Below are 21,724 nucleotides of genomic sequence, written 5' to 3' on the forward strand. Positions count from 1 at the left end.
CAGTGATGCTGCAAACAGTGCCTGTGTGCCTGTGCAAGTATTGCTGTAATCCACATTTGTCTGTACTATGTAATACTTGGCAGCCCGTTTTTTTTTCTTTCCTGAGTGCAGTCTGGATGTTTTCCTGCTAAAAACAAATGAGCTGCAAAATTGCAGCTTTTGCCTCAGACCTTGTAAAGATGTTAGCCATTTTGTAAGAGGAGACACTTTAATATATTATCAGATTCAGGGTTCTATGTAGCTGTTCTGAATAAAACAACTGTCTACAATGAAGAATAGGTGCACTTATGCAAATGTAGATTCTTAGAGCACTGAGAGTTTACCAGTCTACATAGCTGACATTAAAATAATGAAAAGGTAATCCCAAAATACTTTTGTTAAAAATGTATTGAATGTAACAGAGTTCTTTTGCTTAGTGTCTGAATATGCAAAATATTTTTATTTCAAAACTCTGAAACTCATGGTTCTGTTTTAGCTTCACTGGAAGTTTTAGAGTACATATTTGTAATTCTAAATAAACAGTATTGTGCAGATATTAACCAGAATTTTTAAACCTAGTGAATTAATGCAAATGTTTATAAGAATAAGAAAAATGCAACCTATTACACAGGCAGCCTTGTTTTGCTTGGTGTAGTGGCAGCATGAGAAAGAAGAAAGTGTTGAAATTGTTTTAGAACTACAAATCGTAGCATACATTTTTGCAGAACAAGGTGGTTTAGACATTTTGAATTCTTCCTACATGTGTATTCTTAAGATGCATTTCTTGCTGAATTTATAATCCTCATTTGGGAGCAATTAGTATGCTTTTAATGTATTTATTCTGAATTTGCTTACTCTTCTGAATAAGATGTTCTAAATATGGAATGTGAAATGCTTACTTGATTTGATAAATTAATGTTAGTTAGGGGTTACAGTTTGAAAGCTTTTTTCTTTGTTTTTAAGGTTCAGCTTTGTTTTTGCTAAGACTTCCATTTTAATGGAACTCTATTACCTTTTTTTATAGCAAGCAGTAAAAGAAAATATGAGGAGAAGGGAAGCAGAAGAAAAACAGAGACGTGCTAAAATAGCTAAGGAGAAGGCAGAAAAAGAAAAACTAGAGAGACAACAAAAGAAAAAACGCTTGTTAGAAATGAAAACAGGTAAGTGATGTAGAAAACACATTTGACCCAGCATTTTACTGGAAATAAGTCTTCTATTTTTTCATTATCTGAATGTGCTATGAGAAAAAAAAAAACAAAACAAAAGAGATGAATGCTTTTTCATTGGTCAAAGTTTTCAGCAAAGAGGTGTTTAAATTTTGGGGTTTTTTAATGAGCTTTCCTTATTGCCTGGGGTTTTGAGTTATAAAATAACTCAAATTGCTGCTTTTGTTTTTCCCTTGGAATATATTGAACCTTGTGTGACCACGTGTAAGTTCAGTTATGCTCAAACCCTTTATGTTACTTGAGAAAAGACATTTTCCAAATCAAAAAGCCATTTTCTTTAACTAATCTTACATACTCATTTTTGTTCTTTTATAAGACTAAGCTCTTCCTGAATTACTTGGTATTTTTCTTTGAGTATGTCAATTGTTATTTTAACAGGTCCCTACTGAAACACCTCAAAAACCCCTTCAGCCATGCATTTGAAAAGTTACTGGTACTATATTGTCTTTTGTACCAAAAGAGATGGCAGATGCTGTGAGTTTTCTGTTACTAAAAGAGGTGTCTGATGATCCTCTATATGCCTGTATTTTATCCTAGACTGAGCTTCTGTAGTCCTTCAGAATGATACATGACTTACTGTGTAATTGCCATGAGCTTCTCTTTTTCTTTTCCTGAGCAGATCTTGTTAAACAGTTCCCTACCTAAAGCCTGGTTGGCACCCTTGGCATAAATGAATATCTGTCTCTTCCAGTTTTCACTAATAGCCAGAGTAGGTGTGCTTAGTTTCAGAGATGTTTCAGACCAAAAGTCTTTGATCATTTTTATAAGCCTGTCCATGTTTTGAGGTGTGAGTTCTTGTGGGAAATCAGGCAGCTGCTCTCTGGACACAGAAATTCTAAGTACAATTCAAGACCCAATCAGAAAACAACCAGTGACAATCTTTTCAATGCTCACAGAAGATAGAGGAGGCTGCCAAAGACTAGGAAGGGGTAAAAGTAGTGTCTGTATTTATGCGTGGTTGGAAATGTTTCAAACAAGATTTCTCGTAGACATTTCTCTCAGATTTCTCTCAGTATGTATGACTGATAGCATTTTGGATGGAAAATTGATAGTCTTTTAGTCCAAGTTAAAGCTGCTCTCAAGTCCTGTTCTTCACAATGTTCTTCACATGTTCAGTCTTCCCAGAATACAGGTGCCAACATTGGAGTCTTATGTGATATACATAAGTCTCCTATGTATGTAGGCCTCTGATAGTGAACCTTTCCACTTCCGCTGATGTGGCAGGGAACTAAGTACTTGTCCTCTACTTGGCTTTAAGTTGCTTGGGGTTTTGATATCATGCAAGTGTATAGAAAGATGTTTCTTCTCCTGTGAGTCATGGAAGGTTCAGTTTGAAATGACTGATCTAAACAGCAGATAGTAGAAGATGGTGTTAAGGTCACTTCAAGCTATTAATACCTTGAGCCTGATATTGAATAAATTGGCCACTGATGAGTTATAAGGTTTCTTGTGCCTTTTTGCAACAGATTTTCAAGTCGACTAGAAAACTTGAATTTTGGGAGTGGGAAGGAAAGGACGTGTGGTAGATTTGTTTGTCAGGGAGGACAACAACAAATGTGTGAAAAATGGGGTTGTTTGTTTTGGTTTTTAATGATGATAATTATTATTATTTTAGCAGTCTTACTGAAATTATACTTAGAGTATTTAATTGGAGACATAATGTAGCTCTGATTTTTTGGAGTTACCTAGCTAATGAAAAAAAACCCACATTTTTTTCTTTTTCCCTTTTTCCCTTTTTTTTCCTAGCTATGATTTGTTCATTTAAAGGCTGTCTTCTCATTAGGAATCTGTAAATCAGTCATGTCTGATCTGCTAAAAAATTCGTAACCAGGTCCTCTGTCTGTTAAAATATCAAAACACTCTTGCCTGAAGTGTGACTTGGGAGTAACTGATTTTTGCTGCCTGTTATTTCTTTATATGGTGACTAGATCACATGTTAGATTTGTGGGAACATTATTTCAAATATTGCTCGAGTAAAACTCATTGATGTAACCAACCCAGAAGTTATTTTTGGGGTTTCAAAGAGGTGCTTATTTGGTAGAAAAGATGGGAGTATATATACTAAATAGTTCTTCAATTTTTTTTTCTCAGTGGATAGATCATAGTGTATTCTACACCTCAACTCTTTTTTTTTTGAGTAACATGACATTTTAACTGAAAATGATTTGAAGATTAGGAATGGCTGTGAATCCCTTTACTATGTGCTACTTCATGGTTTCTTAATTGTGTTGTAAATGATCAAATTGGTAGCTAAATTTATAAAAAAATTTAACAAAGATTTATTAGATCGATAACAAAAAAAATAGAATTTCAAAAGACCACTACAGCCAAGACAGCGTCAGGCCTGGGTGCAGGCGCTGGGTGAACCGAGATCTGACTGACAAAGTGCCAGCGAGATCTGACTGACAAAGTGCCAGCGTTTCCCCAGCGGTTCACCCCGACTGCTTCAAGCAGCCAGCTTATATACAGTTTATTCTGCCTGAGGCAGGGATGACCAGAACATTTCTTTGTGTCTCTTCACATGTAGAACTGGATCCATACATGTGCAGGAATAGACAAAGGTAGGTCCAGGGGTCCAGATGGATGTCTGAGCACCTTGGCAGAGTCTGTATGTAGCAGAGTGACAGCCTGGTTCTTGAGTACGGTAGATGTAATCTTCCCAGGTGCAGGTCCTGTGAGTGATTCAGACATTCCACAGAAACGATCAATCATGGCCCAGGAAGGGCCATCTTTTATATGTTAACAGACTTGATATTATCTTAACGTTCTCTGGGAACTAATTGAATAAAAATGAGATTCTGGTCTTAGTTAGGGTGATTACAGATATATTTTATATTTTTATTAGATATTATAACTTTTTTAAAATTTATTTTATTAATTTAATTTATGTTTATAATTGTTAAGTTTTTAATTATTTATATTTATTTATTACTGATAAGGATTTTTTACAAATAGAGTACTCTTTTACACTATTTGGTATTTTCTTGGTGGGATGTTTCGATATATTATTTATTTTTACAGTTATTTGATTTTTGAATTTTGTTAATGCTTTTGTAGCATTTGCTGGTATATATTTTTTTAACTATATGATCTTAGATGTGTTGTTTTTGGAAGCTCTTTCTGAATTTACACGAACTATAGCAATTTGTATTTCTTGGACTACAGAATGGATTAGTCTGATAAAACATGGGATCAGACAAGGGAGGAATAGGATTACAAGAAACATTACTTTGTTTTACTATGTTTTATTAAATAATTTGTCCCACCATGAAGATTGTGAAATTGAATTTTATTTTTGGATAGGGATATGGGTTATTTTTTTGATTTTGGCTGTTAAATTTTTTATGGTTTTTTTGTAATTATTGATTTTGATATAACATTTTGACTTATTGAATTTTTTACACACTTTCTTTTTTTTGGCTAGCAAATAGTCTAGAGCTATTTGATTCTGGTACGCAAAGGCCCGTACCTGGGTGTGCTGCTGGCTCAGTAAATCTAGGGCTTAAGAGGTGTGATTTAAAATAATTTTTATAACTGCTTGCAGCTTAATCAATCTGTTCAGTAGATAAATCGGAGTTTTATACTCGTAGTTTTTATTTTGAACTTACGTGGCTGGTTTATAATAATTATTATTTGTGCTGCTGGCTATTTTTTTTCTTTTCAGGTTTGTTTACTGTTTATTATTGGTATTTCTTTTTTAGACTATTTTTTTTAGGGTCTCGTATAACGGAGTTTTTAACAGATTACTTTTTGTTTTCGGGAGAGTCAAGAAAACTGGTCGGATCATACTTAAAGTGCATGATTTCTTTTATTTGGAGGGTAATTTACTGTATGGGTTTTTTTTACATATTTAGTAAATTTTATTAGGGGCTTTTTCTTTGAAATTTATTTTCTTTGGGTTTTTTAGTATTCTTTTATACTTTCCAAGGATTGGAAAGGGTTGGCTGTTAGACTCTTGACTTAGCACAATTTTATTTTTTTGTCTTATTCACAATTTGTTTCGTTCTTCTGGCTTCAGTACCCCAAGGGAGGGGCTAGGTGTTAGAGCCCTGCTTTTCGTGTCTGAGTTCGCCATCAGGGTAGATGCACACGGAGTGTACCCTACCATCTCGGTGTACTTTTTTGGTTTTTTCGAACTGATACAGATTGTGCTGATTATTTTTTGATCTAAAATCTATCCCTCGGGTCTCTGCACTGATTTGAGACTCTCGGATTGTCTCATTTCAAGAGCTGCTCTGGAGTTAAATTTTTTCTTTTCTAAGGTCATTTTTTTTGCAGATTTTAGCTTTTTAAAAATTTAGCAATTTGACAAACTTAATTTTGTTGCGATTTTTTGTGTTAAATCAATGAACAAGTTCTTATTTGGGGAAGATAATTCTCTGTTAGAGTATTGTTTTTCTAGTATTTCATATTGCTTGTTTAATGTTCTTATTGTTTTTGTTTGACTTTTTGTTTTTTTTAATTTTGACTCCCTCCGTTTCAGTTCCTGAGTTATCTCCTTCATTCTTCCCTCAGGATCCTTGTTATTTTTATTTTTTGCAAAGTAAACAACTCTGTCATATTGGAGGCACACTTTGTCATCATTAGCTGGTGCCAGGTCCAATATGAGTGGGTCTTTGTTCAGGGTAAATTTGCTGTCAAATTTTGTGTTTTTTGTTATTTAGTATATTTTTTTATTTATTATGCATATTTTTAGCTTTACGTTGTCACAGCACAACGGATTCACTTGGTGGTATGCGATAAAGATAGATTTTGCTTTCTCCCCGACCCACATGGTTCGGTTACATTGATTACAAATGGGGATTGACATTGGTTTTATACTTCGTTTCCTCATTTGATGCTCGTGATCACTTGACTGCTCGTGCTCTAGCTCTGCTTTGGGATTGATACACTAAGTTTTGATTTTTAATTTATCTAATTTAACTTGAATGCCATTTCTTTAACAGTATCTGCTAGTTTTCTTGAGACATTTATTTGGGGTTTGGTATGTGGAGTGTCTTTTGCGACTGGGACTACTTGAGTGCACTTTTTGCACTTTTTTGTGGAGCTGTAACTTCTGCTTTTCTTCGGGACTTCAGCGCGCAGACTCTGTGTCTCGCACATAACTAGGCTCACTCTAATCAGGATTCTTACTAGGCATGCTCCTCTGCCTTTGCTTCCGCCCCTGGGGTGCTACTAGCAGCGAGGAAGACTATTTTCGCGGCAGCAGGAGAATCCTTTGGGGAAGATGCTTTCGGACTTAGCTGCATACTTTTTTTAAAAGGCGCCCCACCGCGACACTCTAATTGTATCAGAACTGCACAGGACTTTGATGGATTTTTGGCACTTTACATCTAAGATTTTTGCTCGAGATCTAAATTTCTTACGCACCCCGTTTTGAAAAATGCGAAACTACTCTTCAGAGTCTAATTCAATGATCCCCAAATTGTTGGCTAAGGTCAGGATACGGTCAGTCAGTTTAAGTTTTTCTTCTAAACACTGAGTACACAGCCTTTTCGGCTTCTGTCTTTTTTTACAATGAATGACAAAAATTTTTTTTTTTACAATATTCACACTTAAAGTCTACAAACGGATAGCATACACATCTGACAGTATACAACTTATCTGCTCGCTGTTGGTCAGTTACGAGGACGCTGGAGTTTGATCTTCAAGTCGCCGGGGGAAGTAATCTTCTACTTGGGTTCTTCTTTTTGCTGTTTGACTTTTTTCACTCTAGACACGTGCATCTAGCCTTTCTCTGCTCTCTGAATGGCCGTGTCTGTTGTCAGGAGTACACGAAAAGGACCTTCCCAGTGAGGAGAAAGCGGCACCTCTTTTTACACTTTGACAAACACTTTGTCTCTTGGTTGGATTTTGTGAATGGCGAGCTTTAGAGGAGCGCTCTGTGTCACTATTCCCTGCTTTCGGAGTTCTTGCAAATTTTTGTTGATTGCAACCAGGTATGGTTGAATCTGACTATTTTTAAACGTGGGGTGTCCTACTGGCATTTCATGTTTATATGGCATTCCATATAACATTTCGAACGGTGAAAGCCCCGTCTCTGAGTGAGGCATGGTTTGGATATTAAGCAGTGCAAACGGCAGACACTTCAGCTAGGACATTTTTGTTTTTAAAATTAATTTAGATAACTGTGTCTTTAAAGTTTGATTTATTTTTTCTACTTGTCCTGAACTCTGGGAGTGCTACAGAGTGTGGTACTCCCATCGGATGCCCAGTGCATCAGCCATCTGCTTAATAACTTTTGATATGAAATCTGTTCTTTGATCTGAATTAATGCAACTCACTACTCCATATCAGGGTATAATTTTTTTTAACAATTTTCTGGCCACAGTCTGGGCCGTTGTCCGTGAGCTGGGGAAGGCTTTTACTTAATGGGTTAATTTATTTATAATTATTAATACAAATTTGAACTTTTTCACTTTTGGCAATTTTGTGAAATTAACTTGAATTTTTTCAAATGGTCGGTACGCAATGGGGTGACTCTTCAGGGCAGCCTTTCTGGCTTTTGATTTGTTTACTTTTTGACAAGTCAAACATTTTTGTATTTCTTGTCTCGCTAATTTATAAATTCTCTTGCACCCAAAAAATTTTAGAAATCGCTCTGCCAGGGCTTGTGCCCCCCAGTGCGTTTTCTGGTGCAATCTCTGCAAAATCTTTCTGGTAAAACTTCTGGAAATTAATTCCCTCTCATCAGGTAACTTTTACTTACTTTTTTTTCAAGTTCGCTTCGATCTTTTCATAGCATTCGATCTCCTTTTGGGAGAGCTGAGGGGGATTGTCAGGGGTCTCTTCCCCTTCGATTTCTGGGGTACTTACCACCATCAACGCCGCAGTTTTGGCCTCCTAGTCTGCTAAATTGTTCTCTCTGGTCCGGAACTGAATCTCTGTCTGATGACTTTTCACATGAACTACTGCAATTTCTTCCGGCTCCCTTAGAGCTTCTAAGATTTGCCGGAATAATTTTCTGTATATTAGTTTTTTTCTTCTTGTGTTGATCAGTTTTTTTGTTTTTTTTTAATTTTTTCAAGTATATGAACTACTCTAAAAGTATACTTTGAATCTGTGAAAATGATTTTTTTTTTTTTTTTTAGTCTTTTTAATGCTTTCAAAACGGCGTAAAGTTCGCATGCTTGTGCAGACCAGCTCACATTCAGGGGACTTGTTTTTATTACTTTTTTCGTTTTTTCATTTACAACTGCGTATTTCGATTTTCTTTTTTTATTATTATTTTGTTTGAACTGTTTACAAACTCTTTTTTTTTCTTGTTTAATTTTTTTTTTAAATTTTTTCTGATCTTGGTCTTCATTTTGACTACTTCTACGCAGTCATGAACTAACTTTTCTGCAGCTTCCCCAAACAGGAACCACGCCGGATTCTGCGCAGTCATTGTCCGCAACTCCAAGTCTTGCGAGTGAATCAAAATGGCTTCATATTTTAGCAACTTTGCATCAGCGAGCTATTTGTCTGCTTTTTGCTGTAGTATGCCCTGCACGTTGAGTGGTGCAAACACTACTAGAGGTGCCTTGAAGGTCACCTTTTTCCCTTATTTTACTAGCAAAGGTACAGCTACAATCACTTGCAAGCACATGGGCCAACTTCTCCTGACCGGGTCTAAAAGCTGGGACAAGTAACCCACAGGTTTCTTGACCCCTGCCCAATTTTGCGTTGACACCCTGTGTGCCGTGTTATTGTTAGCATCTACAAACAACTGAAAGGGTTTACTCACATCAGGGAGGCTCAGCACTGGTGCTGCTGTGAGAGCTTTTTTGATTTTTTTGAATTTTTTATGATTCTTTTGGGTTTATTTGATTTGCTTTGTGGTGAGTTTCTCATAGAGAAATTTTACCTTTTTACTGTAATTTTGAATTTACTGCTGGCAATATCTTAACAACTCCAAAAGCTGCTGGACCTCTCTTTTTGTCTGTGGGGGTGGCAAGGCAATAATCCCTGCCACCCTTTCTGGGTCCAGTTTCTTTTTGCCTTGGTTAGCCAATGTCTCAAGTACTTGACCTCTGGCTCTGTGAAAGGTAACTTTGACTTTGAAACTTTCAACTCTTTTTCTTCTAAAAAGTTCAAAAGCTCAATTGTGCTTGCCTTTACTTTCCCTTCCCCCTGACCTACGATTAACAAATCATCTACATACTGTAGAAGCTTTGTCCCTCTGGTTGGTACAAAATGACTTAAAACTTGTTCAAGTGCCTATCTAAATAAGTTTGGGGAGTCTACAAAGCCCTGAGGCAACGAAGTCTACCTGAGTTGCTGCTTTCTGTTAGTCTCTGAAATGCAAAATAATCACGACTGTCCTCAGCAAGAGGGCAGGTCCAGAAAGCGTCTTTTAAGTCAATTACACTGAACTAAGTGTCTTCAGGAGAGAGATTATTCAACAACGTGTAAGGGTTTGAAATGGTGGGGAACAGGGTCTTAGTCTTCTGATTCACAGTTCGTAAATCTTGCACTAGCCTAAAGCTGCCATCGGTTTTCCTCACCGCCAGAATTGGGGTGTTGTGCCTTGACATACAAGGCTCTAGTGTGCTTTTCTTTATTAATTCATCAATTACTGGTTTCAAACCCCTCCTCCCTTCCATGGAGAGGGGATATTGTTTGACCCGTAGGTCTTTCAGTTTCAACTCGCATTGGTTCTATGTCCAGCTTCTCAGCTTTCTCTAGAACATACCACACCCTCGGGTCTATCTTTTCTTCGTCTGAAGCAGTGAGGCTATAAAGCCTCACTTTGAGTCGTGCTTTTTCTACCACCAACCCCTACTCCCAGAGCGACTATCATGTCTCGCCCCAGCAAGTTGAAGTCTGCTCCTTTTGCTAGTAATATATTACTACTGTGTTTTCTGGTTTTTGTATTTATTTCTACATTTTTTTATGATTGGAACTTCAAAGGGATCCTCTTTTGCGTTAGTTACTATCATGGAGTCATCACTCAGAGCGCACTCTTTTGGTAACTGTAGCACTGTTGTTTATTCCGCCCCCGAGTTTACCATAAACCACATCTCTTCTTTATAGGGTCCCACTCTTAGTTTTATCAAGGGCTCCCTAGACGTTCCGGACTTCAAGCTGAAAAGCTCTTGACATCTTTAATCTTCTTGGAAAATTGTCTGGTCTTTGGCTCTGTTGGGACAATTCCATTGGATGTGCCCCTTCTGTTTGCAGTAGAAACACTCAAAATCCTGCTTCTGTTCTCACGAGCCCCTCCCCTGAGCCAGGCTCAGTTTCTTTGCTGGCACCTTTTTCGCTGTGTCTTTCTCTTGTTCTTGCTTTTGAGCTTCTCTTACTGTTGCCACGAGAACTTGGCTTGAATCTTTTGCTTTTCCTCGTCTAGGCGCATGTATACTTTCTGGGCTTCTTGCAACAGTTCTTGCAATCCCAGCTCCTGCTACTTGTTTATTTTTTCTAGTTTTTCTGGATATCCTCCTAGATTTTGCCATGAATTGTGTTTTTAGCAATACTATCTCCACCAGGGAGTCAGGGTCTGTTCTTGAGTACATCCTCAGACCCTTTCAGAGTCTTTCTAACCACTCCGTGAGGGTCTCATCTCTCTCCTGACATTCCCAGAGCACCTTGCTCATGTTCTGCTCTTTTGCTCATGTTCTGCCTCTCTGATATTTGAAATAACTATATTCTTTAAATTTATCATCTTTTGCCTCCCTTCTTCTGTCTGGGCTTCCTAAGACAGCTTCTGATTTGGCAAATGCTCCTCCCCGGCTCCCCCATTCGGGTTCCACTTTTCCCAATCCTTGATCGCGGCTAACTGGATCGTGTCTTTTTTTCATTGTTAAACAATGACTTTAATATCGCTTGGAGATCCTCATAGGTGTATATGCTGGTTCTCAAAAACTCATCCAACCTCTCCGCCATCCCCAAAGGATCGTCTATTAATTTTCCCATTTCCTTTTTGTACACCTTCACATCACTGGTGTCAATCGTGGTGTGCAAGTATCTAATCACCCCTGGAGCTGTCGGCAGCTCCCGTAAAGGATAGATGCCGGGTTTTTCCTCCTCGTCCCCACTGTCCTCCACTGTCCCCCGCCTCGTTCGACGTGTTGGGGGAGAGACGTCCTTAGAGATGTTTACCTTTCTCTTCTCGATTTTCGGAGATGCCTGTGGACGCGGCTGTGCCGCTGCTGCATGGCCATGTGGGAAAGCGGATGCTGCCGCCTGCTCCGGTGGCGGCAGCGGTGCGGTTGCCTGTGCCTGTGAAGCCCCTGCCTTGAGAGCCATTCCTTGTGCCGCTTGTGCCTGCGCTGGATATGGCTGCTGCGGGGTCACATGGTAAGGGGGTGGAAGATTTTCCAGCGGTTCCCATTCCCTCCCTGCTTTTGCTGCACGTCAGAGAGCTCGTACTGGGTACAGACCCGAGCAAGCATGCCTCCACATGTCGGTGTATTCGATTTCCTCAGGAATCCTGCGGGCTGCAACTGGCCACGTGGTCAAACAAAGACTCACAAGTTCAAATGTGTCGAATATTGGCCAGACTACGTATTTTCTAATTTCCCTCCCTCTCCATTTTTCCATACAAAAATGGATCTTTTTCTCCTAGGACTTCTCCACCCTCCGCAGGTTTTCATCCCAGTGTTCCAGCATCCACCCCAGGGAACTATCTCTGGGGATCTCTGGTAAGATTCGTCCAGGGACTTGGGAGGGTTTTTCCTGAGCTTTCTTCTGGTGTCTGCTCTTTCTCAAACCCATTTTCTCAAGGAATGTTGCAGTTTTTTTTACCTTTTCTCGTTTCGCCACGATGTCTGTCGTGAATCTCGTCTCTCTCTCTGATGTCGAGTTTTCCGGCTCGTGAAGAGCCGCCAGCTTGACCAAGTCAAGCAGTGAACCGCTCTGCCAACTTTCGGGCTGTTTTCTTACTTGTTTCCTCCGGTCTCAGAAGGTGGACGAATTCCTGGAAGTTTCCAGGCTCGTCTCTCCCCTCCTGATCCCGACCATGACCGCTTTTCCCCCTAGACTCCCCTCCGAGTCCCGGGTCTTGTGAGTTTCGAACAAAAACCTTGCACTTCCCCCTCGACTGACCACGTCCCTCACGGGAAAGTGGAACTGCAGTCTTGGGGTCTGCTCTCACTCCATGACAAAGTCACATCTCACACATGCGTCCAATCACGTTCCACCCAACCACACAATACTTACGGTTCTTTTCTTTTGTGGGTCTCTTCGTGCACGTTGAATTTTATGGGTGAAAAAAACCTTGGGTCTCGGAAGTCTCTCTTGAGCTTTTCCGAGAATTGGGCCCTCTGTCTCCCTTGGCTGTGGTTTCGGTTGCAGCACACGGATCCGATTATGGTCCGCAACTCCGGTTGCGGCTCTTTTGTGGATCTGATTGATTTTCGGGATCTGATTCCGCTTGGGCCGCTGAAATCAGCGGGGCACCCCCCGAGTGGAAAAGGGGCTCCCGAACCCCAGTTTCAGATCATGTCAGGCCAGTCACCAAATTGTTATAAATTATCAAATCAGTAGCTAAATTTATAAAAAAATTTAACAAAGATTTATTAGATCGATAACAAAAAAAATAGAATTTCAAAAGACCACTATAGCCAAGACAGCGTCAGGCCTGGGTGCAGACGCTGGGTGAACCGAGATCTGACTGACAAAGTGCCAGCGTTTCCCCAGTGGTTCACCCCGACTGCTTCAAGCAGCCAGCTTATATACAGTTTATTCTGCCTGAGGCAGGGATGAGAGAACATTTCTTTGTGTCTCTTCACATGTAGAACTGGATCCATACATGTGCAGGAATAGACAAAGGTAGGTCTAGGGGTCCAGATGGATGTCTGAGCACCTTGGCAGAGTCTGTATGTAGCAGAGTGACAGCCTGGTTCTTGAGTACGGTAGATGTAATCTTCCCAGGTGCAGGTCCTGTGAGTGATACAGACATTCCACAGAAACTATCAATCATGGCCCAGGAAGGGCCATCTTTTATATGTTAACAGACTTGATATTATCTAAACGTTCTCTGGGAACTAATTGAATAAAAATGAGACTCTGCTCCCAGCCAGGGTGATTACAGACATATTTTATATTTTACAATATTTTATACACCTATATAGCATGAATTATCTCTACTATATACTACAATTGTTTCTCTTAAAATTCTTTTAAACTCTCTAAGAAACAGTGACAGCAATAAAAACCAAAACAATAAAAAACAATAACAAATCCAATCCCACTTTACTGAGGTGACAGTCATTAGCAGCACTGGTAGTGCTATTTTCTTACCCTTGTCACTACAATTGGTTCTTGGTACCTATCAATCACTACCTCTTTATAGTCTATCTTAACATCTGCGTCCGAAATTTAATGTCAGGATAAAATCCCATGAAGTTGATACTGTAGTGTTGATGATCATGCCTACCAGTGATGTTTTTAGTTGACAAGATGACATACTGAAATTTCAGAGGTTTTCTGCAAGGGAAGCTAGAATTGAAATAGATTTTTTTCCTACTCTGCCATCTGACTTTCCTTCCCTAGGCACAGTTTTGGATCTTATTCTTTTATAAAATGGTTTAGTTTCTAGATAGTTCAAATCCTCTTGTTGATTAGCTCCCCAGGCCACAGCAATGCCTTTGATTTTTTTTCTTGCTTAGCTGCTGCTCCTTTTCTTGAGGTAAAAGCAATCTTTCAGTACTTGAGGTTGTGCTTTTATTCAGTGACTGTTAATTAGCCATTACTGACTACTTTATGATTCTGGAGCTTCTCTTTCAGCCTATACTTCATACCTTTCAAGACCTGAGGTGCCATCCAGTGCTTAAACAGGATTTGCATCATCATCCTAAGCTTGCATTGTTAACCACTGGTCTCATTTACAACACAGATATCTAACCTTCCCCATATTCTGCTTTATTCTTGAAGTCCTTTTGTTTCAGTTTCTTCATCTTTCATCTGCTTTTGGAAGCTATTTGAAGAGCAGGGGTTTGTTGCCTATCATACTACCTTTGGCTGCATGAGGTGGAGGAAGCTAATTTTTCATAAAAGTAATCTATATAATACTGCAAAAGATTTTAGTTACTTGGGGTTATTTGCTGACTTTTTTGCATTGACAAAAACTTAATATAGAATCATAGAATAGTAGAATTCTAGGGAGTTGGAACGGACAATAAACCTCCAACCCCTCTGCCATGCGCAGGGACACTTACATCATAAAGTAATATGTAACACAATATAAATTTTATTAAAATATACCCAGTATGTCACTTGAGTCATTAATTTGCATATGGCATGTTAGGACTGTGTTTATACCAGTTTTGAATGAACTACAACAAAAAAAATGAAGACTACAAAGGTCATATTAATCCAAAACAAACCCCAATCTGGATTAAAGGTAACTCCTCAGTTTTAGTTTAAACTAATTTCTTCAGGATGAAAACAATAATTTTGTTAGTAGTAATAGACATTTATGACAAATATGAGTTCCAAGGTAGTCCTGTAATATATTGGCCTTCTCACAAACTATAACAATCTTTCTTAGTTGTTGTGCCTTTTATATGCAGGTGACAACTGAGTCATCTAGATCCCAGGTATGCTCTGTCATCCATGCTTCTATATCAGGCTTCTTTTGCCATACTGTTGCACCATATCGTGTTGATATGGTCATTTTCTCAAATTAGATAAATATGTGCACTTTGTGATAAGTCTTTGTGAAGTTTAAAATTTTTTTTTATATCTCAGATATAAATGTATTAATATTTTATAGTTTGTGAAGTGTGTAGTTTATGAATATGCAGTACAGCATGTTTTAGAAAAACCTGAACATTTTAGGTAGTCTTTACAATATATATTTTAACTTCTGCTAATAAGACCATAGATTTCTGTTATTACATGGAATAGTTTTCATTTGCCCTCTTGGAAATTGTTTTTTAGATTTGGACCTGCAACAGGTTTCAGATTTACACACCTCTAAAGTGTAGTTTGCTAAAAGTCTCTATCTCTACTTTACATCTTAGCAACACCTTCATGTCCTAGTGATCACAGCCCAAATAGTTCACTGATAAGAAGGCTGTGAGTCTTCAGTTTACATAGTAAAAGTAACGGCTTCATATTTTCCTTTCAGCTCCATCCTAACTTGAAAAGTAAGTGGAATTCAGTAAACATTAGCATTTTGAAACTTATGTTAATAAAATCTGTCCACTAAATATTCTCTGGACTACAAAATTATATTCATCATGAGATGCTTTACTTGCTTTTCTGAAACCAAATCAAACTATCACACACTACCCTTCCAAAGGTAAATAGCCAGTGAAAGGGGATCTTTATGTAAATGCCACTTGTCTGCATACTATTAACTTTCAGATACATACTTTCTCATGCTGTTCAGATTCTTATTAGAAACACACCAATCAATTATTTTGATCTTATCAGAATATAAAGAATTCTATAGCTGAGATAATAGCAGCTAAATTTATTGTAATATAATTGAGAACTCCATCATTGTGGCATCTTCATTGTGTCTCACTTTGAATACTATTTAAGTAACAAGCCACTTTTATCAGCGGTTATTTACCATGATTGCTCTTTTCTTGCATAAAAGCAGTGAAGTAATGCCAAAATGGAATATCTGATTTCCAATATAGCATATTGGTTTGTTCTCAGTTGTGTTATTCAGTTTCATTTTTATCATAATGATCTAGTTTTAAATAAGTTTTAGTTCATTTAAACTGTTATGACCTTATTTGCATTCAATTTTGCAGCATTTATTTTTGCAGAGGTTTTATATTGTTTTTCTTGTTTTGGAAAAAAAACCCAACAAAACACATTCCTGTCTCACTGTCTCACAAACTTACTAAGAGCATTTTAGGCTTTGGTTCTTCAAATATTTACTGCTTTATTATTGTCTGCTAAGTTGGGCAATATGAATATTTTCATTAGTTCTGTAGTGTTCTGCAATAAAAAAGGACACCATGGATGCCAGTACTGATAGTTTAAAAAATGAAAGTAGTAAATGTAATTAGGTAATTAAAGTTCAGATTCCAACAGATAAAATGCTTGCCTTTAAAATAAATTAAAAATCCCCAAAGCTGTTTATATTAGTAGGTACCCTCAAAGACCCTACTTTACCTGCTTAGCTCAAGTTCGTAAGGCCTCCATTTTATTAATTTGTTCTCACTAGAGTAAGAGATTCAATACTCCTCGAGAGTACTCCTTTCCTCTGAGGGGAGTGAAGGACTGCAAAAGTCATTGAAATGACATCATTAGTTTCTAACATATGTTGGCAATTGGTTTTTTCAGAATGTCTGCTGGAATAATATCCTGAAAAAATACAGATTTTTGGACAATATTATGTATATTATTAGCTTTCGGGAATTTAGGAGTATGTTCCATTCAACTAAATTACTAAATTTAGTTGTAAAGGGGATAGAAGATCTAACAATGATATATATGAAGAATTCCTAATAGTCAACAAGCATTTTGTGGAAGCTATTTTCTCCAGGTAGTTTCCCCTTTTGGAATTACAGGTGCTTCACTCAAGTTGCATCCTCCCTGGTGCTGGTAACTTTTTCCTCTTGTTCCCTGATTGCCTCCACTTATCCTCAAATTGGGCCCTCTTCACCAAGAGGATTCCTGAGGTCACTTTCTGTTATTTGAATTCATTCTTAAGAATCACTTTTATTAGGAAGCCAGTGGGAAATAACTCTTTTCCATAACTGTGAGGAGTATAAGCTCTTCCTCTTATGTTAAATTACAGTGGCAGAAGCAGAAGGAACTCTGAGACCTTTCAGAGTTTCTTACTCAGTATTTACTCATGTTAGTATTTACTGGACAGTTGGTAGAGTATATCTAATTTTTGCATAATGTCTGTTTAAAAAAAAAAAAAAAAGAAAAAAGAAAGTCATACATATGAGGAAGGAGATGTGAGGAGATGTGACAGACGTTGGCCACAAATCCGCCAGAAAGGAGATATCACTTGATACTTCCCTAAGTGTGGAGGTTATTTTTCAGCTACAATTGCATTGTTTTGACAGTAAAGTATAAATCTGGGTAAATTAGCAAGAACATCCAGATGTTCCCTCAAGAATAATTGGCACATACATACTTGAAAAAGGTTCCAGAGAATGATAAAATACAGGTATGTTTAATCAAAAAAAATCTAAGAGACTCAATGTGATACATCTGATGTAAAACATCTGCAGAAGCCACAGCAAAAGATGAGATACAGCAAAATCTTATCTGTTCACAGAATTTGATGTTTTTAGTGCAAAAAAGTAGAACTGATCTGAATGTCTATTAATCTAATCAACAACTAATAGTCACAGGTTGTGCTCTAACAAGATGTCAAAGGTGTTAAGTGTTCTGGAACATGGAGGTTCATGCACTTATTTGCAGCCCATGGGCTCAGAATGCAGCAACTGCTGTTAGTTTGTACTATGTAGAAGCTCCAAAAGAGCAAGTTGTTTAGAAGAAACAATTATTTTCCTTCTGAAAATTTTACTTAGAAATGGAATCTTTGGAGATAGCAGCTGAAAAGCATTTGTGAAACTGAGGTTTACACAAAGCCCAAGGGAAAATAAATAACAGCTGTATTTGGAAGAGAGAAAAATAATTAAAACAAACAGAACTGTTGAAAAAAATTAAGGGTCAATAAAGAAATGTCTGTAGATGAATATTCTCATAAGGCTTGCCATTTATGTTATAGTGGTAAAATTTCTCAACAAATGTGAAAACAATGCTGCAAACTTAAAATGGCATTACCATGAAAAACAATTACAATCTCTGGAGACATCTTTGGGATTAAGAGCTCTAACAGCTCTAATGTTTGTACAGATAGTTGGTTTTGATTTGAGTAGGCATTTCCTAATCCAAATACAACCTCACATCTCCTCTGTAAGGAGGTAGACATCAGAGTCCTCTAGAGTCTCACTCCGGCTGTATGATGATTTTATTCTTTCAGGGTTTTTTCTGTATCATCAAAAGTTTCTTTTCTCAAGTTGCAGAGGAAGGAAGGAATAAATACCCTTACCAAAGCATTGGAGGATATGCTTTATTTTTACTTTCCTCAGTTCAAGGTTGTAAAAGAGCCAAGAACCTGCTCTGTAATTGTTGGAAAGCTAGCTGATGGGAAGGTCATGTCTCTGACTCTTCCTTCAAACTGAGTCTGCTGCTGCTTCTATTACTATGCTGTTTGCTAGGACGCTTATCTTCACTCAGCAATACCTCAGTGGTTGTACAGAAGAACAGCCTTGTTACTGCATACCAAAATATTCTTGCTCTGAAGCTTGCTGACAAAAGTGACTTGATTTCTCTGGCAGCTTCTCTCTATTGAAGACTACTAAATTCAAATACAAAGTCTTTGAATCGTGAACAGCTGGAGACCAAGAGACCATTCTAGAAATGTAATTATATGTTATCTTGTCCTTTGTATAAATGTTTGCTATTGGCTACTAGTGCACAAAGCATGCAGTGGTCGGTGGGCTGCTGCTCTGATTTTTTTGGGTATTCTTAGGCATTTACACCTACCCAACCCAAGACCAAAGGGTCTTTCCTACCCAAAGCTACACAGAAGTTTTCCTTAGAGTAAGCTCAGTCACACAGTCCAGTCAGAACTCTATCACTCCACCCATGAAAAAAAATATTTAACCTGAAAATTTTCTTGAGCCCCTCATCTCTGTAGCACAACTTTCAGTATGAGCAATCAATGTGTATATTTTCTAATTTATTGCCTGTTTATAAATTTAATGAACTGGCTCAATAAACTTCTAGTACTGGGCTCAATAAACTTCTTAAGAGGCACACAGTAACCAAGAGATAAGATGTTCACACATACACAGGTGTATTATGTCCAGCTCCATATATTCTTTTAAGAAGCTATGTTCAATTTATAATGCTCCTAGAGTTGTTCTTCCTGTTTTCTAAATGAAATTGTAATAGATTCATCTCAATAATAGATGTTTGTATTTTTCCCCCTGTGAAACAAAACTAGTGAAAATACCAGTTTTTGGCTATTCTGGAAAGCAGATTGGTTGTATTCTTGTCAGTGTCATTGGAGTTGACGTGTAAAGAAAATGGGAAACTCCCTAATAGTATGTTGACTGACTTCTTCATATGTAATCAATAGTTCTTGCTATTAGCTGTCCTTTCAAGTCATAGCCATAGATAATCTGAGTGCATAAGGCTGATCTGTTTTGGTTATAAGTGGTTAAATAAAACTAAAAGAAACTTAGCATTGTTCTCAATTTAATAGGCTTTTTTCCCTGCTGAAAGGCACAGCATCCCAAGCGAATAGGAAAAGGGCTATAAAAAGATTGAGTCTTTTAAATGGCTTTTAAAAACATTAGCAGGTAATGCAATAAAAAATGCATTTCTAGACTATCCTGAATTGTTGAGTTGGTGAGAGAGTAGGTATGTATGCAAAATTCAGTGGACTTAGTGAAAAGGTAACCTCTTTGTAATCAGTTTGTGCTCATTGCCTACTGTCCTCTCTGGGCATCTCTAAGATGAGTCTGGCGCAATCCCATTTACACCCCACACCATTCCCCACAGGTGATTATATATATTAAGATCCCTCTGAGCCTCCTCCTTTCAGGCTGAACAGCCCTAGCTCTCTCAGTGTGTTCTCACATGAGAGATGCTCTAATCTCAGCATCTTCGTGGCCCTTGACTTTGCTTGGATATGTTTGTGTCTCCCTTGTACAGGGGTGCCAGAGCTGAGCTCAACACTGCAGATGTGTCTCACCAGTGCTGAGAAAAGGGGAGGATGCCCTCTTGTGACCTGCTGGCAATGCTTTTCTTTGGTCATCTTTGCCACAGAGCCACAATACCCATGATCAGTATGTTGTCCACCAGAGTCCCCAATTATTTTTTTTAAAGATGCTTTCCAGCCAGTTAGCCCCCCATCAGTGCTCCTGGATGAGGTTTCACCTCATCACATATGGGTCTTTTGCTGGAGTTCATTAGGATGCTTATGTGTCAAGCTTTTTAATGTTCTTTTGAATGGGTCAGCTGTCGCAGACATCTTTTCGTTAAAAATCTTTCCTTAAGATTTTTTCCTCCTGAGAAGCTGAGAGGCTTCAGGAACAAAATGTAAACAATGGTTTGCTGCTGTGGAATGCAACAGGTGCATCTGTGATTGGTCTCATCTGGTTGTCTGTAATTAATGGCCAATCACAGTGGAGCTGACTCGGACAGAGAGTCTGAGGCAGCTGCCTTTGTTATCATTCTTGTCTATTCTATTCTTAGCTTAGCTAGCCTTCTGAGATGAAACTCTTCCTTCTATTCTTTTAGTGTAGTTGTAATGTAATGTATATCATAAAATAATAAATCAAGCCTTCTGAACATGGAGTCAACATTCTAGTCTCTTCCCTCACCTGAAAACCCCTGTGACCACTGTCACAGTCAGCCATTATTTTGAATTTTGCACGATATGCAAACTTGATCAGACTGCACTCTATTCCATCATTCAGGTCATGAACAAAGATATATTATCCCCAGTATCAAGTCCTGGGGTACACAATTTCAAAGGCTTAACTTTCTGTTAATTCTTTTATAAGTCCAGTTTACCTAGATGTCTCTCAGAAACACTTGCTTTGAGAGTCATTCTACTGTATCTGGCACCAATATAAATAAAACTGGATAATCTCTGTGGAAAACTCAGTGTGAGTTTACAGTGTTTTTTTTCTGTTGTCATACAAAGAAGGGCTTACAAAATCACAATGAACATCAGAAATGTTTTATTAACATTTTTATTAAAATGCTCAATGTTAAGATGATTTCACTCTCATCCCCATTATTTAAATGAGAAATTGTGATCCAACTGAGGTGCAAGAATTGGTACCTTACACCACTGAACTATTTTTATATCTCTGTGGTAAAGAACCACCTCTTACCATAGCTTACCTTTTGGTTTTGTCATATGAGCAATCTTAAATTTGTGTAAGTATCAACCTTAATTTCAACAGCTGATTTGAAAGGGACAGCTGTCTTTCAGGCTTCGTGAAGGGTGGAGTTTATTTTGAATTTAACTTGTTTTAAGCTCTCTGGAGCTTGGAGCCCTCTTTGTTATCATGATTAGAGTCAAAATGTATCTATTTCTAAACCATAAAAGCACTCTAGGACAGCTCAACAATGGACCAGTTTATCAAGAGCAAACAAGATGGCATGAAACCCACTCTTCTCAGCTAGATTTATGGAATGGGTTCATCAGTCCTTAGAAGAAATCATACCTTTTTAGATTATACTTGCCAAGGCTCTGAAGCACTATCAAAGGCTTTCTACTATGTGTTGGACACAAGTAAGACATGTAACTCTTCTGACACTGGACTAGAGTGTTGATTTGAAATGTGAAGTATGTGCATGTGTTTTGCTTTTGGAAGGGCTGTTATGTGTCCTTTGCCTGAAGTCACTGCAAATAGTGATACTTTTCTTAAGTTTCATTTAATACTTCTAAATCTAAAAGGAGCTCTCCTTTCAGCCGGTCCATTCAAGGCACCTGGCACCTGTTTCTGCTTTTAATTGTACACTGGAAATTTTATTTTTCTTACTGTATTGTAACAAGGTTCTTCCAAAATTTTAGCAGTGTCAAA

General features: G+C 37.9%; 1 protein-coding gene across 1 annotated transcript in view; it reads left to right on the forward strand.

Annotated features, from left to right (window-relative positions):
- Positions 1 to 21,724, forward strand: part of DIAPH3 (diaphanous related formin 3) — a 213,683-nt gene that overhangs the window by 130,646 nt on the left and 61,313 nt on the right. Inside the window, exon 25 of the mRNA XM_036393070.2 lies at positions 1,004 to 1,139. Coding sequence (XP_036248963.1) covers positions 1,004 to 1,139 — 136 coding nt within the window. The remainder of the gene's footprint in view (positions 1 to 1,003; positions 1,140 to 21,724) is intronic.

This window comes from Molothrus ater, chromosome 2, assembly GCF_012460135.2.
Source record: "Molothrus ater isolate BHLD 08-10-18 breed brown headed cowbird chromosome 2, BPBGC_Mater_1.1, whole genome shotgun sequence".
Lineage (NCBI taxonomy): Eukaryota > Metazoa > Chordata > Aves > Passeriformes > Icteridae > Molothrus > Molothrus ater.